The sequence below is a fragment of the Giraffa tippelskirchi genome, chromosome 4, assembly GCF_054371585.1.
Source record: "Giraffa tippelskirchi isolate mGirTip1 chromosome 4, T2T-mGirTip1v1.2.pri, whole genome shotgun sequence".
Taxonomy (NCBI): Eukaryota; Metazoa; Chordata; class Mammalia; order Artiodactyla; family Giraffidae; genus Giraffa; species Giraffa tippelskirchi.
Window position 1 is genome coordinate 37,469,260 of NC_137278.1, and position 22,872 is coordinate 37,492,131.

A 22,872-nucleotide genomic window follows, 5' to 3' on the forward strand; every position below is an offset into this window, starting at 1 on the left:
TTGATTTAACTGCATTCCATTAAAATTTCCCCAAAGGACTAGCTTCAGTCAAACTAGTGCTCATTTTCATTATTGGTCCATAGGGTGGCCAGAGTTGGTCCTTAGCTTGACTAAATGTGTCAGTTCTTTCCTAAGAGAGATGTTGCTCTACAGAACTGCGTTAGCACTTAGGGTTGTTTTCGGAGATGAGAAGCCATGCCTTGGTTTTGAGAACTAAAAACTTTGTCCAACTGATACTATGTTAGAAAGTGGTTCAAGGAGTTTGGGAGGGGGTGGTTCCTACCACTTTGCTTAGCAAATCTTATTTTGGAAAACTTCCCTGCCCTATTGCATTTTGAATTTCCTCCCGGATACCATCATCTGGGGATCACTGTGACAGATCTAATATCAGTATGCTTGCTTGAGAGGTCAGAGTTATGTCCCTCCACATATATTGTAAGGGAGAAGGTATTCCATTTATTCCCTGCTCCCTGACTAATGCTTTCCTATCAGCATGTAGGTGCACATATTAAAGTTACAGTGCTAGGAAACATTTATCCTCTTCAAAACCTATTCAGAGAGTCATTTGGCACCAGTACAGAGTTTAACTTAAAGACTCTCTAAATTGGAATTTACCAAATACATTCACGGTTTTAGAAAGAGAAGGGGGCAGCGGGCAGTTTTGTTTCCAAAAACAATACTTAAGGTCAGAACTGTTTAAAAAGAAGCACTGAAATAAAAAATAAGCACTGCTAAAAAAATTACAGGATTCAGAGATACATAGTATTTTTGTGCAATATCCTAAAATGTTCAGATCGCTCTCTGCATCTCTTTACAATGTAACGTCTCTAAGTAACTGGTTTCCCAATAAATTGATTTTGATGCTGCTTCTGCTGTGTTCTGTGTGCTTAATTCAAGCAGAAACTTTAGCAGGGGAAAATTGTTAGCAGATGTTTCTACTAGCTAATGGTTTGCATAGAAGGGGAGAGGGTAATGTGGGGAGAGGATGATTGAATTACCTCTGTACAGAGGTTCTGAATCATCTATAGAATCTGAATCATGGTACCTGTAATTTCTTCCCCTGGTGGGTTGGGAAACCCATGATGACATGATACCTCTGCCCCCAATCACCCTTTTCTCTGGATTCTTCTTGCTTAGTTACATATGCCTTTTTCCTGCCCTCTTGCTAACATGTGCCCAATGACATACTTCTAACCTGCTAATATTTTTGGAAGGTAAGCTCTCTTGCATTCTGATAATTGTCTGTTTGATTTTGAAAGCCAGAGCACCCTGAGGCACCTCTACCTAGATAGAAATCGATTAGCATATTAGAGTTTGCAAATACTTCTGTAATTACCTGTGCATTTTCCTCCTTTTGCTTAAAGAAGCTTATGATGGATTCATTTAAGCAGAGGAGATCTTTGCTAACTTGGAAGACTGAAAACAAAATTCCAGGGCAACTCCAGCTGAAGGTGATTTGTTTAATGTGATATTGATTATGTCTCCTCCCCTTTGAAAAGTGCCTTCAGCATTCATATTTGGGGCACTCTTGTAGTCTTTGAGTAGTGCTTATGATGTCAATCATCAAGTAATTGTGTATTTATCAAGCAGCCATGTTTTGCTGCTTTTTTTGGGGCGGGGAGGTGGAGTACTCAGTCACAGGCAGGGGGGAGCAGGTGACCACATGTCAGATCTGAACTGAGTTTGTCCCCAGGCAGTATCTCTGCGTCAGCCAGAACTGTCATGATAGATGTGGAGGTGAGGGCCTGGGTTTTTCATTCCATCCAGAGCCAGTCAGGTAGAGCAGGTGTCAGTGCCTGGTCCCACGCGTGCAGGAGCATTGCGCAGTTAACACTGAATGTCTGTGTGCCTAACACCTTCACCTCCTCTCCTCCACATTGTTCCTCGTGTTCCTAAATGTGAGACCGTGATTGGTTGTGTTCCAATTTGTGTGCTGTTTCCTTGCCTGACTTTTCTTGTTCTGTTTTTCCTTTTTCCATTTCAACATCCATTATTTGGTCCCACAATGTTCCTGCCGCGGGTTGACCATTGAGTGTTCCAAGGAGCATTGAACGGACCAGTGCATTAATTCTGCATTTTGTGCTTTTCTAGGTCTCCAGAGAGAGCCCATTCCCTCTCCTGTAATAACTGTAGAGCACTTTAAAGAATCGACGGGTGTTAAAGGCCTTCCCCTGTACCCGGACCCCTCCCGGGTACCTGGCACGAAAACTCAGAACAGTTTAGAATCTGACTACTTGGCCCGAGATGGCCCTTCCAGCAACAGCTCATTCCACAGCAGCGAAGAGGAGGGGACCGACCTTGAGGGGGACATGCTGGACTGCAGTGGCTCTCGCCCTCTGCTCTTGGAGTCAGAAGAAGAGGATGAGAGCTGCAAACCTCTGCAGGGGAAGCTAGGAGGAGCTACTCCCTTCGCTCAGCGGGAGATAACTCCCACGCAGGCCAAAGCCTTGCAAGGTGGGAGGAAGAACCAGTTCGGAGCCCTCACTCAGCCAACAGCTGATGGACTCGGTGAGCCAGATGTGTTCGCCACTGCCCCCTTCAGGAGCTCAAGGGTTCCCGCTGATGACATGGACATTTTTGCCAAAGCCCCCTTTGTCTCCAAGGGCAACGTGGCCCCTTCCCAGCCAGAGGAGACGGATGTGTTCTTGAGAGCTCCCTTTACCAAGAAGAAAGGCATGGAGGAGTCAACAGTTGCCCAGAGCCCCGCCCAGGAGCAGCCCGGTCTCCTCAGTCAGACCGATGACACCCCTCTGCTCCCGGGCCTCGATCGAGCCATGTACCCGTCCGTCCGAGCTCAGTATTCCATGGCTGGCTTTGCCCAGCCATCTAACCTCCCCTCCCATCCTGTACAAGCAGCAGACCATCTTGACAGCATCTCTTCCAGGGGCTCCTCCCTGGAATCTGGGGCCCATCCTAATGACAGAAACAAAGGACCTCAGCCCCAGAAAGAAGCTGTCTCAGGCCCCGTGGCAGGCAAACCATTCCGCCCCCAGTCTTTATCCAAATATTCCCGTCACTATAGCCCGGAAGATGAGCCGAATCCAGAAGCCCAGCCCATCGCTGCCTATAAAATTGTTTCGCAAACCAATAAGCAGTCGATAGCTGGCTCCGTTTCCATCACATCCCTTTCCTCCAGGACTACGGAGCTGCCAGCTGCTGATCCTTTTGCTTTAGCACCCTTTCCTTCAAAATCAGGCAAGCAGAAACCTTAGGAGCCATGCCTGAGCCTCAGGCCTCTGTCTCTACCCTACCCTCAATACCCACCACATCACTCCCAGCTGAGCCTTCCTGAGAAGAATTATATCAATTATTCTCTTTCAGTTCCATGAGTCAGAGCAGAACTTCTTGAGTCAACAAACTCAGTCGAGGTGATACTTGGTTGAAACTTCTTTAAGTTATGCTCATTGCTTTTGTTTATATTGATTTCTGGACTTTCAGTGAGTGTGTCCATCTTCACCTCCACCCAGAATTCTGCTTTCTGTTGTTGGCCTAGAAACTGTTTTAATCTCAAACTACTTCTCAGTAAATCCAGAAATAACTTCCCAAAGGGGCCATGCTATTGCTACTTTGATTCCTGTAGTTCCTGTTCTGAGTCATGTCTAATGAGGAATTAAGAGGAGTTCCTCCCAGACTTGGTTTCATACTCTTGAAAAGGGTACATTTCAGGAAAGAAACACAAGATAATTCTGCTCATCAAAAGGAAGTGTGATCCCGAAGATACTAATCATTCCTCTAAAACCAGCAACTCTAGAAGGCTTCTCTGGATCTGAGTCTGTGTAGGCCACCCTGGTCCTCATACATGAGTGTCGGTGGGTGTGTAATGGTGTTAGGTCCTTTCCTTTGTAGAAATGCAAACAGATGAGATTTCTGTGCTGGTGTATGATAGTGTTGACCCTTCCCCCACAGAGCACACTTTAAAAATTCATGTGAGTGTACAGCTGTGTGTGTACACGTCTTGTTTGCACAGGAAACGTTCTTCCTTTAGGTAAATCCTGTCCCACCTTTCATACCTCCACAATCACTCATTTGCTGGTATTCGTTCTCCTAACCTAACTTACTTGAACCCTGTTTTTATTGCATTCATTTCTCATGGCAAAATTTAATTTATTGGAATGAGTAGGAAAATCCTGCTGGAATGGAATTTTCTAAGTAGATTGTTTTTTCCTTTAGTATTGCTATTAACAAATTTCATTCACAAAGTCTTGAAAAATTAACTATCCTTATACAGTTTTCCCTGAGAACAATAGAAAAGAACACCTTGTTACAGTTCCAACCACTGGGTTTGGGGTCTAAGTAATTTTAAAAAGTACTCAAGTAATTTTAAAAATCTTAGGTCTGAGGCACTCCATGCTGTCATTACGAAGTTAACTGATCGTGAGACTAGGCTACAAACTAGATTTGCTTTTTGTTTTTCCACATCCTTGTCACCTTCATCTGCCCCTTGAGGAAGTAGAAACCTGAGACGTGTAAATAAGTTTGGGAGAATGGAAAAGAGCTGAACCAGTCAGCCATGAGAACCTTTCCATTCTTTGTCCCCTTGGATGGTAAAGTAGGTCAGATAGGTGCTTGACTTGTGTTTTTGAAATGTCTTCTATTTCTGGAAAGATCTGAGTTATTCTTGACTGTTCTTATGCCCTTTATTATTAGTGCCTTAAGTTGAAACTTAAGTCTCAGTGGGAAGATTTCTGCTGAAGAAGTTCAACTTCATGTTTCACCTTGAAAGTTTCCTGTGACTTGTAGTAAATGTTCATGGTTTCTCCATTAGCTGGAGAAGAGTTGCTCACCAACCAAGATTAATGACTTAAGAATTATGAGAAATTCATCCAAGAATCAAGCCTGAATGCCAGACTGGATTGCCATTGATTAAATGTCATATTTTTAAATTTGAAATTCTGGGATCTTGACAGTAAAATATGAACAGATACTTCTCAAGACTTTTTCTAGTTTAGTCTCTACCTATTTCAGCTGTCCAGGTTAAAAGATAAATAATTGGCACTGGATCAGGGCTCCTAGCAGTGGTTTTTCCAACTGAGGCTTCAGCAGTGCCGGCCCTTCAGTTTTGAGGAAGCTAAATGTTCACTGGGCTTTTCTCCCAATGATCATTTCTGAATTTTCTGTGTAACAGTGGATGTTGAATCATCTTTCCAATTGATTGATTTTGGCTAATGAGTATGAAACTTTGCACCCCAAATTCTTACCTTGGTAATTATCAGTTAAAGCCTGCATGAGCAGGAGTAAAAGTTCAGTTCAGTCGCTCAGTCGTGTGCAACTCTGTGAGCCCATGGACTGCAGCATACCAGGCCTCCCTGTCCATCACCAACTCCTGGAGTTTACTCAAACTCATGTCTATTGAATCGGTGATGCCATCCAACCACCTTATCCTCTGTCATCCCCTTCTCCTCCTGCCTTCGGTCTTTCCCAGCATCAGAGTCTTTTCAGATGAGTCAGTTCTTCGCAGCAGGTGGCCAGAGTTTTGGAGTTTCCGCTTCTACATCAGTCCTTCCAATGAATATTCAGGACTGATTTCCTTTAGGATGGACTGGTTAGCTGTCAAAGGGATTCTCAAGAGTCTTCTCCAACACCATGGTTCAAAAGCATCAATTCTTCGGTGCTCAGCTTTCTTTATTGTCCAACTCTCACATCCATACATGACTACTGGAAAAACCATAGCTTTGACTAGATGGACCTTCATTGGCAAAGTAATGTCTCTGCTTTTTAATATGCTGTCTAGGTTGGTCATAATTTTTCTTCCAAGGAGTAAGAGTCTTTTAATTTCATGGCTGCAATCACCATCTGTAGTGATTTTGGAGCCCCCAAAAATAAAGTCTCTCACTGTTTCCATTGTTTCTTCATCTATTTGCCATGAAGTGATGGAGCCAAATGCCATGATCTTAGTTTTCTGAATGTTGAGCTTTAAGCCAACTTTTTCACTCTTCTCTTTCACTTTCATCAAGAGGCTCTTTAATTCTTCTTCGCTTTCTGCCATAAGTGTGTCATCTGCATATCTGAGGTTATTGATATTTCTCCCGGCAATCTTGATTCCAGCTTGTGCTTCCTCCAGCCCAGCATTTCTCATGATGTACTCTGCATATAAGTTAAATAAGCAGGGTGACAATATACAGCCTTGATGTGCTCCTTTCTCGATTTGGAACCAGTCTGTTGTTGCATGTCCAGTTCTAACTGTTGCTTCTTGGCCTGCATACAGATTTCTCAGGAGGCAGGTCAAGTGGTCTGGTATTATCTCTTTCAGAATTTTCCAGTTTGTTGTGATCCACACACTCAAAGTCTTTGGCATAGTCAATAAAGCAGAAGTAGATGTTTTTCCGGAACTCTCTCACTTTTTCAGTGATCCAATGGCTGTTGGCAATTTGATCTCTGGCTCCTCTGTCTTTTCTAAATCCAGCTTGAACATCTGGAAGTTCACGGTTCATGTATTGCTGAAGCCTGGCTTGGAGAATTTTGAGCATTACTTTGCTAGCGTGTGAGATGAGTGCCATTGTGGGGTAGCTTGAGCATTCTTTGGCATTGCCTTTCTTTGGGATTGGAATGAAAACTGACCTTTTCCAGTCCTGTGGCCACTGCTGAGTTTTCCAAATTTGCTGGCATACTGAGTATAGCACTTTCACAGCACCATCTTTTAGGATTTGAAATAGCTCAACTGAAATTCTATCACCTCCACTAGATTTGTTCGTAGTGATGCTTCCTAAGGCCCACTTGACTTTGTATTCCAGGATGTCTGACTCTAGGTGATTGATCACACCATCGTGATTATCTGGGTCATGAAGATCTTTTTTGTATAGTTCTTCTTTGTGTTCGTGCCACCTCTTAATATCTTCTGCTTCTGTTAGGTCCATACCATTTCTGTCCTTTATTGAGCCCATCTTTGCAAGAAATGTTCCCTTGGTATCTCTGATTTTCTTGAAGAGATCTCTTTCCCATTCTATTGTTTTCCTCTATTTCTTTGCATTGATCACTGAGAAAGGCTTTCTTACCTCTCCTTGCTATTCTTTGGAACTCTGCATTCAAATGGGTATATCTTTCCTTTTCTCCTTTGTCTTTCACTTCTCTTCTTTTTCAGCTATTTGTAAGCCCTCCTCAGACAACCATTTTGCCTTTTTGCATTTCTTTTTCTTGGGGATGGTCTTGATCACCGCCTCCTGTACAATGTCATGAACCTCCATCCATAGTTCTTCAGGCACTCTATCAAATCTAATCCCTTGACTCTATTTCTCATTTCCACTGTATAATCGTAAGGGATTTGATTTAGGTCATACCTGAATGGTCTAGTGGTTTTTCCTACTTTCTTCAATTTAAGTCCAAATTTGGCAATAAGGAGTTCATCTGAGCCACAGTCAGCTCCGGGTCTTGTTTTTGCTGATTGTATATAGCTTCTCCATCATTTGGCTCCAAAGAATATATCAATCTGATTTCGGTGTTGACCATCTGGTGATGTCCATGTATAGAGTCTTCTCTTGTGTTGTTGGAAGAGGGCGTTTGCTATGACTAGTGCGTTCTCTTGGCAAAACTCTATTAGCCTTTGCCCTGCTTCATTCTGTACTCCAAAGACAAATTTGCCTGTTATTCCAGGTGTTTCTTGACTTCCTACTTTTGCATTCCAGTCCCCTATAATGAAAAGGACATCTTTTTTGGGTGTTAGTTCTAAAAGGTCTAGTAGGTCTTCATAGAACCATTCAACTTCAGCTTCTTCAGCATTACTGGGTGGGGCATAGACTTGGATTACTGTGATATTGAATGGTTTGCCTTGGAAACGAACAGAGATCATTCTGTTGTTTTTGAGATTGCATCCAAGCACTGCATTTCGGACTCTTGTTCACTATGATGGCTACTCCATTTCTTCTACGGGATTCCTGCCCACAGTAGTAGTTGTAATGGTCATCAAAGTTAAATTCACCCATTCCAGTCCATTTTAGTTTGCTGATTGGTAAAATGTCGATGTTCACTCTTGCCATCTCCTGTCTGACCACTTCCAATTTGCCTTGATTCATGGACCTAACATTCCAGGTTCCTATGCAATATTGCTCCTTACAGCATCGGACTTTACTTTCATCACCAGTCACATCCACAGCTGAGTGTTGTTTTTGCTTTGGCTCCACCTCTTCATTCTTTCTGGAGTTATTTCTCCACTGATCTCCAGTAGCATAGTGGGCATCTACCGACCTGGGGAGTTCATCTTTCTGCGTCCTATCTTTTTGCCTTTTCATACTGTTCAGGAGTGAAAAGGATTCAAGGAAGGTTCATCCTAGAAACAAAGTAGAAGGTCATTCTAATTCACCCTTTCAAACTACTCAGGATTACCTCTGTAACAGTCCTGTGAAATGACTTTCCTTTGGTTTTTTGATCAATTCCTCCTGATCTTTTTTGTTCTCAGGATGAAATCAATAAAATTATGGTGTTCGTATTACATAATTGAATCATTTGTCAAGCTGAGCTTGTAATCCTTTTTTATTCTTTTATTCTTGCTAGAGACCTATGCTGGGTGGAGACTCTGTAAATACCTTTTTTGAACAAGAAATGAATATAGACACATGCAAATTACTTTTGTGTCCTTAATGATGCATGAAAATTTTTGGATTATTGGATTACATTAATTATTAGTGAATAACTAGTGGGTTCTGTGGTGATCGTCTTTGGATCATATAGAGTAAATGCATCATTGAGAGATAAAGTGTTCTTGGGATTTCCCTGGTGGTCTTGTGGTTGAGACTCTGCTCCCAATGCAAGGGGGTACAGGTTCTATCCCTGTATGGAGAGCTAAGCTCCTGCATGCCACACAGTGCGGGCAAAAAAAATAATAAAATTTTAAAAATAAAGATAAAATATTCTTGCTAGAGGCCATCATGAATCTGGAAATCTGGAAATTTTAGCTTTAAGAAATCAGGAGTGCTCAGGGTGCTTTGAATTAAGTAGCAAATGCATGTTTCCAGCAACTACAGCAAGCTAACATTAAAGAGAAAAAACATAGTCAACAAAATACTGCACTCCTTGTTTTAGTTTGTTTTCTGTGTTATATGCATTACACATATGATACAGAATGCAGGAACCTGTGACCTTTCATTTCAGTGGAGTGCAGTGAGCCGCAATATGTTTAAGACATAAAACATTGACCCACAGCATGCACTGATGAACTCTTAAAGAATCCACATTAATTGACTAACACACACTATTGAATTAATGAAGTTATCTTACGTGTGGTGAAGAATGTTTAGCATGTCTGTTCCTTAGGCCCACACTAGCGTGGGTGCTTAGTCATTCAGTCGTGTCCGACTCTTTGTGGCCCCTGACTGGAGCCCACCAGGTTCCTCTGTCCATGGGATTCTCCAGGCAAGAATATTGCAGTGGGTTACCATTTCTTTTTCCAGGGGATCTTCCCTACCCAGGGATTGAACCCACGTCTCTTCCATCTCCTGCATTACAGGCAAATTCTTTACTGGCTGAGCCACCAAGCTCACACCGAGAGCCCTTTAGCTTCAAATCCTTATTAGATTGGAAAATGAATAAAATTTGATGCTAAAGCAGGTGCTGGACAGGATTCAATGATATCTTGGCCACAAATTCTTTTTCATTTTGGCCTCACTCATTGTTGAGTTGAAAATTTCATGTGTGTGGACTGGTGTGTATGTATTTACACCCCCATATTAGGTCTGCGTGTAACCAGGCAACCAAGATTTCTTTCTGAACTTTTAAGAAAAATACCCATATCTTATTGACCCATTATTTAATAAGTTTTAGAATACATGTACATCAATGTTTTCAACTATTTGGTGGACATTTCACTGACTCATAAAGTAGCAGATTTCAGTTGCTTTAAGATAGGTGTAATCACCAGAGTGATCTGGCAATAGAAATTCACTCATGCTATATTTGTTTCCGTAATGAAAAGTCACCAAAACATAGGTTATATAATATGTATGCATTGTATCAAATAGAAAACTTTATTATAGGAAACCAGAGAAGAGTGAGATCTAATTCACCCTCTAGCAGGAAGGATACTACTTAAGTTAGAGCCCCTTGGGTCCCTTTAATAAGGAAAAATGTTATTCTCTGCTGTGTCTTTGGATTTGAAATTGGAGAACACAGGCCAGTCAGCTTTGGAATGGCTGCGGGTCACACAGATGCAGTTTTGTATGAACCCAGATTATTCTTATGAAAGGTACATAGGAGAGTCACTGAAAAGACCTTCTAAGGAGATAGGAGCACCTTCTAGATGCCCACAGCCATTCCTGAGTTCTGAACCTCCAATCCTGCCTTCTGGAGTAAACATGAAGATTTTAAATAGAATCATGTAATTTAAATTCTTAGCGTTTCCAAATGACTGTCTATCTGTTTGTTGATTGGTTGGTTTTAACCAGCAGAACACTTGAAAACTTGTGAAGTTCACTTAACGGAAAATTTCAAAATGCTTGAAAATAAAAAGTAGTATCTGGTTGGGGATTGTTTTTGTGTTCTTTCACTATAAGATAAATTTGCTAGGCTGTTGAAAACAACTTAGCTGCTCACCTTTGATGTGGGAATTGACACTGACAGTGTCTCAGTTGCCAGGATGCCTCCTGCTGTCTGACTACGGTTCTGCTAGCCTCATTTGCACCTTGACCTTTATTAGGAATCAGTCCTCCTATGTGTGAGGCCCAAGATCCCACCCTTAAACTGACAGACCCAGGTCTTTTCTGGTTTTTCTCTACTGCTGCAAGTCTGTGTGGCTTACCTTGCTTGCTCATTTCCTCGTTTGACATTCCCCTGTTATAACCATACCAATAAGTGGGGATTGAAAGAGAAGACTGAAGGATCATGTTGATTTTTATTTACCTTCCTTTTTACTGTAAACAGTTTCTTCTTAAATTTCAGCCTAGCCTGTGATAATATCACACTGGAATAATTGCAAATAAAAATGAAATGGTTCACCTTCCCCATGTCTTATGGACTAGCAGGAAGGTTGGCAGAAGCCCTGCCTTACTCTTCAGAGACACAACACACAAGCCCCATGCTCTCCTAGGATGCAGGGGCAAGTTTATGCATGAAGGGACTCGAGAACAGCTTGTAAAAGGTAATTTGTAATTCCATAAGAAATTTAGTCTGAGCTACTTCTCAGCAATCTCAATATGAGTGACAGTATCTTGAGTTTATAGTAGCAATGTTTTGTTCTTGAGATCAAGTCAGTGTTATCTACATTGCATTATAAGAGAACCATATATACATGTTAGAGGGATCTGTGTGATTCCTTTATTGCAGAAATGGTTTTTTCCCCAATATCGGTTAAAGTGAGACTTTGGGGGCAAGAGAAGACAATATCACCTTTCCATTCTGAAATGGCAAATCAGTTATACTCTGAGTCTACCAAAGACTCCTGTTTGAGGAGTGTGCGTGGAGTGTGTGCATGTGTGTATCCTCATGCTTTCTGCCATGGTGTTAAAGACCTCCTGATGAAGGCATCCAAAGAATACCAAGATGTGACAGTAGGTGTTTGAAATGAGTAAATTCAGTGCAGTTTACCTCCGACTTTCTGAGCTAGAACTGGAGTTGTTCTAGATGAAGGGGAGAGAAAGCAGCCGCTGCTTTAGACTCATTTCCGCAGTAGGCATGCTTTTCTTGCCCCCAAGGATGAAACTCAATAGCGTTTGACCTAAACACTTCATTCATGTGTGGTATTGGGAGGGCAGTAGTTACTAGAACACTACGAAGCCTGTAAGATGTTACTTTGAAATTCAGAGGGAACATTTAACGTCATTTGTTAGGAGACAGAAACGGAATACAGGACAAGGACCATGCTCATTCCGGGGAGAAGAGGTGAACTCCCTTTACTGACTATATTTTGAGTTGACCGAATGAGGAGGTCAATCCAACTGTGAGAATATTAAGGTCATGAGACCTCAGAAAACAGTATGTGCATGCAATCTCAAGGACTGTGAACATGGAAAAGGGAAAGAGACATTTGTAGAGTCAATCTTAACAGTTTTTGCAATACCTCTTTTTTTGCAGACTGTTGGATTTATGTTATTGCACCCTTCGTGTGGTCTATCTTATGTATCTGATAGTTTTTATGGATAATTGTTTGAGTTGTAAACTTCTGTACACTTTATTAAAATGGACCTAATTAAATGATTTACACTTCGCATTATTCCTTAAGTCAAATCTTCCTAGGACTGAAGGGCTCCATATGTGCCTTTCACTTAGCACCAAGGTTTATTCTACATTTTTAAGTTTCAAAGAACAGCTTTTGGTTAGTTGGTTGGTTGGTGAATTGGTTTCCAATGCTGGCAGTTATTTCCTGAGACCCACTTTTCATCTGGATGTTTGTGGAGACATAAATGAAATAAGACAAGATAATGGAGCCTAAGGACTGAGCTGGGAAAATCACAGAGCTCCCTAATATGTAAACTTCCCTGTGAACTTCTAAAATGTGTTATCTGAATGTGACCTGCATCAACGTGCAGCCTTCAAAAAAAAAAAATCTCTAAAGCGAGACCATAAGAAACTAAAGAGAGAAATCTTGGGTGGAAATGGATTATACCTAAGAAATTTAAAATTCATGGTGTGAGGAAAACCTGCCTCCTATTTCCTTTCCAAACCTGAGAAAATAACAGAGCTTTGATGAGCCTGACACCCACGAGAATTGGTAGTGGGCTGAGTTCACAGGTTTGGTGTTCAAAGAAAATTCAGGGATCCAAAGAACTCCGGTATAAGATGCATGAGTAAAACCAGAGTTCGCCTACTTTTTCTGAAGATTTATTTTAAGATCTGATTCATTTATCTTTAAATATACCTAATTCCACAATGTGAAGTTATTATGGTTTTTTCCTATTTCAAGTTAGCCAAAAGCACAGTCTTCCTTACCTGTGACTCAGACTGCTCTGGGGGAAACCCTTTCAGATGCATCACTTCCACTAAGATGCAGGAGTCAGAGCCTTCTGCAGAATTGGATGGAGCTTACCTGTGATGAGTCATCTCTGCCTTAATTGTAGCCAGAGCCAGAGTTAGAAGCTCCAGTTCCCACAGGGGATCTCTGATTGCATTCATTCACCCTTTAATGACTCACTTTTGCCAGCCCCGAGACAGGTTGGTAAGAGACCAGCCAGGAAGGAAGTGCCCTTATATTGTGCCCTAATCATGATCCAAGGGGGAGGAGCCAGAGTAAGATCCAGGGGAAAGCCATGAGTACATGGTTTAGACCTGTTTCTCTGGATTTTAAGACAAATCCCCTTATGTTTCTTTCCTTATACTGAATTATATCACTTTTCATGGAAGGAGACCAAGTACTTCTTCAACCTGCTTTTATGTAGCTTAGCCCAGAGGCCCAAAACGACTCCAAATATTCCCTTCAGAAGGCAGCCCAGTTTTCTAGGGCTGAGATTTGGGGCCAATAACATTGGTGCATGTGGAATTCTTAAAGTTAGATATTGTGAAATTAGTAGTTTTATACAAGGACCTGATCTCCCATACCTCATCCTGTTTTTGAGCAGTACTTATTGACCCCAGGGACATATTTTATTTTTCACTCTTTAATGAAACCTTACATTATCTGGGAGGAACTGATCACAATTTTCTCTTAACCAAAAATTAAATATAAACTGTCAGCCTTTTTTCAGTTTATAGTGAATATCATTCAGTTTAAGTAAAATTCAAAGCAGCTGAAACTACACATAAATTGATGAAAGCATGAAATCATGGGAATTTAAATAGAAATTTGGATTTGGGAAATTGGAATTTACTAGATATAGTGGCCACAGGAGAACTCAGTAGCAGAAACTATTGGCAAAATTTGAAATGAACCAAAAATTGACTAATAACTTTCCACTGTAAAATGTTTATAGAAAAGACCGGATCCCAATGAATAGAATTACAATAAAATGGAAATACAGTGCATAGGAAATTGATCCAAGAATTGAGCTGACTTAATGGAGTTGCTTTATAGAATTTCTTGATGAAAATTCATCAATATTAGCCCAATTAAAATATCTTTATTCAAAAACATTGGATAAGGGCTTTCCCTGGTGTTGCAGTGGTTAAGAATCCACCTGTCAATGCAGGGGACACAGTTTCGATCCCTGGTCCAGGAGAATCCTACATGCCACGGAGCAACTAAACCTGTGGGCCACAACTATTGAGCCTATGCTCTAGAGCCGGTGAGCTGCAACTTCTGAGCCCGTGTGCCACAACTACTGAAGCCCATATGCCTAGAGACCATGCTCTGCAACAAGAGAAGTCACTGAAATGAGGAGCATGTGCACCGCAGCTAGAGAGTAGCCCCTGCTAGAGGCAACTAGAGAAAGCCCGAGCAGCAGCAAAGACCTAGTGTAACCATAAATAAGCAAATCTTTTAAAAACAAAAAGCTTTAGATGAAACCACCACAGAGGTTCAAAATGTCCTGGGCCTACATAGGGGCTATCAGTGTGAAGTTGTCCAGATGGTCATTAGTTGTATGGATCAGGAGAGAAGTCTAGATTCCTGACAGAGGGAAATCATCAGTGAGTGGTATTTGAATGCCTGGATATAGATGAGATCAATGAAGGAGAATGTAGAGTAAGGAGAAGAGCACTTACAACATCCTTTCGGAAAATCTACATTTAAAGCATAAATGGAAAAAAAAAATTCCATGAGAGAAACCAGGCCACAAATATAGGCAGAAAAACATAAAGTGACACCAAGGTTATAGGAGGAAAGAATTTCAAGGATAAGCAGTGGTGTTAAGTGCCGGGGAGACATAATGACAAAAATGCTTGTTGGATTTGTCTGGTAGGAGGCTATTGATCCTAGCAAGAGCAATTCTTGTAAAGTGGTGGGGACTGATTGCAGTGGGTTAAGGAGTAAGCATTCAGAAAACTAAGATCATGGCATCTGGTCCCATCACTTCATGGGAAATAGATGGGGAAACAGTGGAAACAGTGTCAGACTTTATTTTTGGGGGCTCCAAAATCACTGCAGATGGTGATTGTAGCCATGAAATTAAAAGACGCTTACTCCTTGGAAGGAAGGTTATGACCAACCTAGATAGCATATTTAAAAGCAGAGACGTTACTTTGCCAACAAAGGTTCATCTAGTCAAGGCTACGGTTTTTCCAGTAGTCATGTATGGATGTGAGAGTTGGATGGTGAAGAAAGCTGAGCGCCGAAGAATTGATGCTTTTTTGAACTGTAATGTTGGAGAAGGCTCTTGAGAGTCCCTTGGACTGCAAGAAGATCCAACCAGTCCATCCTAAAGGAGATCAGTCCTGGGTGTTCATTGGAAGGACTGATGTTGAAGCTGAAACTCCAATACTTTGGCCACCTCATGCGAAGAGTTGACTCATTGGAAAAGACCCTAATGCTGAGAGAGATTGGGGGCAGGAGGAGAAGGGGACGACAGAGGATGAGATGGCTGGATGGCATCACCGACTCAATGGACATGGGTTTGGGTAGACTCCTGGAGTTGGTGATGAAAAGGGAGGCCTGGCGTGCTGCGATTCATGGGGTCTCAAAGAATCAGACACGACTGGGCGACTGGACTGAACTGAAGGAGTAAGCAGGGTGTAAAGGACAAAAGATACATTTTAAAGAACGGGAGTTTTCATTTTATACAAGGACCTTCAATGATCCACAATTGAATGACACAATACAGCTGTATTAATCCTTCCCCCATAAAACATACCTGATCTCCAGTCTTTTTTTATATTATAATTTTTTCTTAAAAGACTTATCTCTCTTAGCTTAATAGCTTTCTCCATATCTTATTATATCTAACTTGCATTCCAATATCATTGATATGGATGTGCTTTTTTCCCTCCAGTTCTCATATTAGTAATATCATCAAACAAATATTAGATGACATTTTTAGGGTAGAAAAGGAGAATTACACTATAGTACCAGTGAATTGAAAAAAAAAAAACCCACCAATAGTCACTGTGGTAGGCTAAATAATACCTCCCCACTCCCCCAAAATGTCTAATGTTCTAATCCTCAGAAATTGTGAATGATAACCTTACACGGCAAAAGGGATTAAGCATATGAGATAAAGTTAAGGATCTTGAAATGGGGAGGTTATCCTGGATTATGCAGGTGGGCCCAACATAATCAGAGGATTCTTTAAGAGAGATGAAGGAGAAGTTAGAGAAGAAGGTGACGTGATGACAGAAACAAGGATTGAAGTGATACTTTGAAAATAGAGGAAGCCAAAGAATAGAGGTAGCCTCTAGATGGTAAAAAAAAAAAAAAAAATGGAAATAGATTCTCCTCTCAGAGCCTCTAGAAGGAACCAGCCCTCCTGACAACTTGACTTTTTGTTGTTGTTGTTCAGTTGCTCAGTTGTGTCGAACTCTTTGTGACCCCATGTACTGCAGCCAGGCTTCCCTGTCCTTCACCATCTCCCAGAGCTTGCTCAAACTTAGGTCCATTAAGTTGGTGATGCCATCCAACCATCTCATCCTCTGTCGTCTTTCTCCTCCTGCCTTCAGTCTTTCCCAGCATCAGGGCTTTTTCTAATGAGTTGTCTCTTCGCATCAGGTGGCCCAAGTACTGACTTTGGCCCAATGGAAATGACTGTAAACGTCTGACTCCCCAGACTGTAAGAGGTAAGTTTGCTGTCTTAAGCCCCTAAAGTCCGTGATAATTTGTAACAGCAGAAATGGGAAACCAATCCAGACACTAAAATTATTCTCCAAAATTCTAAGAGAAGTTAACAATAGTTCTTTAATAGTTTCTATAATAGTGACAAAAAACAATGGACACCTGGTGCTGAGGGATGGTGGTGAAGAATATGAGTTAAGACTGCTTAGGCTGGGACTTCCCTGACAGTCCAGGGGCTAAGATCCCACCTTCCAATGCAGGGAGTGCAGGTTCCATCCCGGTTCAGGGTGTGGAACTAAGATCCCACATGCTGTGAGGTCTGGACAAAAAAAAAAAAAATGACTGCTTAGGCTTGCATCTGGTCCTATCACTTCATGGCAAGTAGAAGGGAAAAAAGTGGAAGAAGTGACAGGTTTTATTTTGGGGGGGGGGCTCCAAAATCACTGTGGACAGTGACTGCAGCCATGAAATTAAAAGATACTTGCTCCTTGGAAGGAAAATTATGACAAACATAGGCACCATATTAAAAAGCAGAGACATCATTTTGCCAACAAAGATCCATATTGCCAAAGCTATGATTTTTCCAGTAGTCATGAGAGTTGGACCATATAGAAGGCTGAATGCCAAAGAATGGATGGTTTTGAATTGTGCAGAGAAGACTCTTGAGAGTCCCCTTGAACTGCAAGAGAATCAAACGAGTCAATTCCAAAGGAAATCAACCTTGAATATTCATTGGAAGAACTGAAGCTGAAGCTCCAATACTTTGGCCACTTGATACAAAGAACCGACTCACTGGAAAAGATGCTGATGCTGGGAAAGATTGAAGGCAAAAGGAAAGGGGATGGCAGAGGAAGAGATGGTTAGAGACCATCACCAAGTCAATGGACATGAATTTGAGCAAACTCCAGGAAAGAAAACACCAAAGCAAACATTCTCAGAAAACATATCTCACAAAAGGAGATAGTGGAGGACAGAGGAGCCTGGAGTTTGCAAAAAATTGGACCTGACTTTGCAACTGAACAACTCTGTCCATCACTTTCTAGTTGTATAATCTTGAAACATTACTGAGCTTCTAACGGGCTCAGTCTCTTCATCTGTAAAATGGTGACATTAAATGTCCATGGTGTAGATTATTATGAGGTGTGCCTAGAAAAGTGGCCCACTGTAAGTGCTCAATCAATGTTAGCTATTTCTGTATGATTCACCAGCTGCAGTGGCACCATCATGTGGTAATATCACAATTCCCTCAGCCTACCAGCTTTGAAATGGTGTTTTACCTAACAATTTTTAATATTGGCATTTATTTCAGATTTTGTATACAAAGCATAGTTGATTAACAATATTGTGTGTTTCAGGTATACAGCAAAGTGATTCAGTTATACATATACATGTATATATTCTTTTTCAAATTTGTTTCCCATTTAGGTTATTACAGAGAAAAGAGATTTTTATTCACGTACTTACATGGGCATTAACAGAAAAATACAACTGAAGGAGGCGGTTAGAATTTGGAGCTTATACATTGTCTTAATAAGGTGTTGTTGCAAATAATCAATAAACAATCTAAATAAGAATGGAAGAGAGTTTTATTCAAGCCAAACTAAAGATTATAGCTTGAGAAACCACCTCTGAGTAGCTCGGAGAAGACTGTTCCAAAGAGGTAGGGGAGGAGCCGGTATATATATAATTTTTGACTGGAAAATATATACATCTTCACTGATCAAGCATAGATGTTGATAAAACATTACTGCTAGTCACAAAGGACAGATACCTCAAACTAACGATTTTAGTGACTTTCTATATATATGGGAAGATGCAAGAATCTAAGGTCATTTAAATTCTTTCTGAGGTATGCATCTCAACTACCTAGGGGCCAGCTTATTCAAAACACAGAAAGCCTCACCCTGTTTTGCTCCCCCCCCCCCCCACTTCCCTTCAGGGCTCCAACTATGAGTCACAGCAGTGGGTTGTGACTTAGTCCTTTATATAATAGATGGTGGGCAACATTCTTTGAATGGTTAAAGTATGTGTACAATGTATGGTTGACAAGTGATAAGACAGAATGTTTTAGTTAGCATAAAGTTCAAGCCAAATTATGTATAAGCCAGAATAACTTCCCCATACTTCAGTATGTGAACATTTCTTCCATCAAAGGGAAGGGAAAAGGGAAGGAGAAGGGGAGAAGGACACCTATGGGAATACAAATGATTTCTTTAGGAAATGACAAATAGATTCTGCAGAGAATAGAAGATAGTTTTGTGAGAATGTCTGCTTTGGTGTTTTCTTATTCCTAAGCCAAATTCCCCTCTTCAGTGATAGGAGCCCATCTTTCCTGGTTGCTAGACTACTGGGGAGAGGATTTATAACAGTTGAATTCCTTTGCGAGGCTCTATTTTTAGGTAGATATGGGAGTTCAAAACAAAGTTCCTGAAGTGGTATATTCTGGATGCCTTCAGCAGAAAGAGATAAGTATGTGAGATTGGGCAAGGCTCTAATAGTTTAGAAAGTCCATTTCCACCACTGCTACCACCAAAACCTCTTTTTTCTCTGCAAAGTAAAATCTGCCAAGAATGAGGAGGAAATGGATATCTTTAGAGTAGCTAGTAAAGAGAATGGTTAAAAAACATATATATAACCAGTATTTTGAATAGAATGAGTTCACTAAAATAAGTGTGTTTGAACTCAATTGTGTCTGACTTTTTGCGACCCCATGGTAACTGTAATTCACCGGGCTCCTCTGTCCATGGGATCTCCTAGGCAAGAATACTGAAGTGGGTTGCCATTCCCTTCTCCAGGGGATCTTTCCAACCCAGGGATTGAACCCATGTCTTCTGCACTGCAGCCAGATTGTTTACCACCTGAGCCATCAGGGATTCTTGCCTGGAAAATCCCATGGACAGAGGAGCCTGGCGGGCTACAGTCCATGGGGTTGCAAAGAGTCGGACACGACTGAGCAACTAACACACACACCTGAATTGAAGTTTGTCAACCACACACAAAAAAGGGAAAGAGTACCTGGAATGAGGTCCCCCAAAGTGCTTAAGAGGCAGGCAGATGAAATCCTGCAAAGGAGAAGGAGGAGTGATCATAAAAGTAATAGGCACAATTGACAGTTGTAGTGCCAGGGAAACTAAGGAATGAGATTATTAAAGGAAGGAGAGACCCTCAGCATTTGACATTCTGGAGGTCAAGAAAGGTAAAAATGAAGAAAAATCCTTCAAACTCAGCAACATGGATGATGGGGGTGGTCTTGACTAGAGCAGGTCCCCTCCCTGAACCGGTGGGACACAGAAGGCTGCTTTTGGTGGTTTTGATCTTAGGGTGCCTCGACCTCCAGCAGCTTGAAGCAGGATTTCAGTTTCCAGCCAGAGATTTAGGTCAGGCCGTGTCAGTGACAGCGCTGAATCCCAGACACTAGACCACCAGGAACAGTGGCCAGGGACAAGTGCCCAGCCTGTCACTGTGTGGCAATGAAATTCCACATCGAGATGGAAAGTAGTAAGTAAAGTGTTTATTAGGAAGAAAAAAGGAGTACGTGTGGGTAGACACTTGGGTGGACTCAGAGAGAGAGGTGCACCCTCCTGGTAGTTTGAATCACTTGTATGGGGCATTTCTTCGGGTTTCCTTTGGCCCGTTTGAGGAGTGGGAAGTGAGAAACTAGAGACTAAAACTGTAGGCAACTCTTACATCACTCGACTTTGCAAGAGGAAAAAGTCGTTTGAAGGCGGTTTGAGGCAAGGCAGGATTTTTCTTGTAGGAAGGAGTAGATAAGAGACGGAGAAGTTGAAGGTGAGAGAAAAGATGGTTCCTAACTGGGGTATGTTCTTGGCCGGAGGAGCCACATTGCACATTTGATTCAAGGTCTAGAAGACAGTAAAGGGTCAAGCTGTGGATGACACTGAAGTCTAAAACGGGTCAGAAAAGAATGAAGCCAACACACAGCCTTGAGTATGTAAACTGCACTCAGTTTGTTCAGCCCTAGACCAGCTGTAGTCTGAAGCCCCGCCCACTCCCTTAAATGTCTCCCCTTGGATGCGGTCTCAACCTGTCTGACAACAGGTGTGTTGTGTCCATTCCAAAAACCAAGGGGAAAAGTGAAAGTATTAGTCGCTCAGTCAGTGTCCTACTCTTTGCCAAACTCTGTGTATATATTCTAGAGCAGTGCCTCTCAAATGGTAGCTTGCATCAGAATCACCTGGAGGGTTTGTTAAAACCGATTACTGGACCCCACCTCCCAAAACTGCGGTTCAGTAGTTCTAATGTGCAGTCTAATAGTTCGCATTTCCCACTCGTTCCCATGAGGTTTCAGCCCCTAGTCCACACTTTGACAACTGCTGTCCTAGAAGAAGCTGTACACCCCAATAAGATTCTGGAGAATAGATAATGAACTTTGTACTGTGCTCTGGAAACTAGTCAGTACTCATGTTTATACAGCAGAAGGCAGCTCCGCACTAAGGTGAGTCTCTGTGCATGCTGAATCCACAAGGCCAGCCTTACCCAGAGCCATATGGGCCTCAAGGAAGTAGGGCAGGCAGCTAGCAGGCTGGAGGAAGGCGAGAATCTTCTCAGGGGATACTGCAGGGTGACTTTTGAGCTGGGGCCGGATGGCGAGAAGGATTCTACCGGAGGCAATGGGCAGGGTTAGGGATGGGGAACAGCATTCTGCTCTGCAGGATCAGATAATGCAAATCAAATGGGAAAAGCAATGTATGGTTCTGCTCATGTGTGCGGAGTCCCTTGTGCTTACTTGACACCTGTGCGGACATCGCAAGAATTTCTACCCGCCCCCCAGCCCCCACGTTGCCCAACCTTCTGAAGTAGATAGGTAATGGTTTCAAATTCATTCAAAAAAACAAAGACCATGGCATCTGGTCCCATCACTTCATGGCAAATAAATGGGGAAACAGTGGAAACAGTGACAGACTTTATTTTCTTGGGCTCCAAAATCACTGCAGATGGTGGTGAGTGCCGTCACGAAACTAAAAGATGCTTGCTCCTTGGAAGAAAAGCTATGATCGACCTCAGTTCAGTTCAGTTTAGTCACTCAGTCGTGTGGACTCTTTGTGACCCCATGGACTGCAGCACGCCAGGCCTCCCTGTCCATTACCAACTCCCAGAGTTTACTCAAACTCATGTCCATTGAGTCAGTGATGCCATCCAGCCATCTCATCCTCTGTCATCCCCTTCTCCTCCTGCCTTCAATCTTTCCCAGCTTCAGGGTCTTTTCCAATGAGTCAGTTCTTCGCATCAGGTGGCCAAAGTTTTGGAGTTTCAGCTTCAGCATCAGTTCTTCCAATGAATATTCAGGACTGATTTCCTTTAGGATGGGCTGCTTGGATCTCCTTGCAGTCCAAGGGACTCTCAAGAGTCTTCCCAACACCATAGTTCAAAAGCATCAATTCTTCGGTGCTCAGCTTTCTTCATAGCCCAGCTCTCACATTCATACATGACTACTGGGAAAACCATAGCCTTGACTAGATGGACCTTTGTTGGCAAAGTAATGTCTCTGCTTTTTAATATGCTGTCTAGATTGGTCATAACTTTTCTTCCAAGGAGCAAATGTCTTAACTTCATGGCTGCGTCACCATCTGCAGTGATTTTGGAGCCCCCCCAAATAAAGTCTGTTGCTGTTTCCACTGTTTCCCCACCTATTTGCCATAAAGTGATGAGACTAGATTCCATGATCTTAGTTTTCTGAATGTTGAGCTTTAAGCTAACTTTTTCACTCTCCTCTCTCACTTTCATCAAGAGGCTTTTTAGTTCTTTTTCACTTTCTGCCATAAGGATGGTGTCATCTGCATATCTGAGGTTATTGATATTTCTGCCAGCAATCTTGATTCCAGCTTGTGCTTCATCCAGCCCAGCGTTTCTCATAATGACCAACCTAGACAGCATATTAAAAAGCAGAGACATTACTTTGCCAGCAAAGGTCCATCTAGTCAAAGCTACGGATTTTGCAGTAGTCGTGTATGGATGTTAGTTGCACCATAAAGAAAGTTGAGTGTGGAAGAATTTATGCTTTGAACTGGTGTTGGAGAAGACTCTTCAGAGTCCCTTGGACAGCAAGGAGATCAAATCAGTCAACCTAAAGGAAATCAGTCCTGAATATTCACTGGAAGGACTGATGCTGAAGCTGAAACTCCAATACTTTGGCCACCTGATGCGAAGAACTAACTCAAGGAAAGGACCCCGATGCTGGGAAAGATTGAAGGCAGACCCGGTCAACAGAGGATGAGATGGTCTGATGGCATCACCGACTCCATGGACATGAGTGTGAGCAAGCTCCGGGAGTTGGTGATGGGCAGGGAAGCCTGGTG

The 22,872-nt window shown here is 42.0% G+C and overlaps 1 protein-coding gene across 7 annotated transcripts in view; it reads left to right on the forward strand.

The window, feature by feature from the left end:
• Nucleotides 1-8,818, forward strand: part of AAK1 (AP2 associated kinase 1) — a 167,854-nt gene extending 159,036 nt beyond the window's left edge. For 5 of the 7 annotated variants that reach the window (XM_081594529.1, XM_081594530.1, XM_081594527.1 and 2 more), the window contains one exon: nt 2,092-8,818. In XM_081594529.1, the coding sequence (XP_081450655.1) occupies nt 2,092-3,212 (1,121 nt within the window). In that variant the 3' untranslated portion in view covers nt 3,213-8,818. Of the gene's footprint in view, nt 1-1,364; nt 1,452-2,091 lie in introns of all 7 variants that reach the window. The other 2 variants (XR_014083241.1, XR_014083242.1) reach the window with 1 other exon arrangement.
• The last annotated feature ends 14,054 nt before the right edge of the window (nt 8,819-22,872 follow it).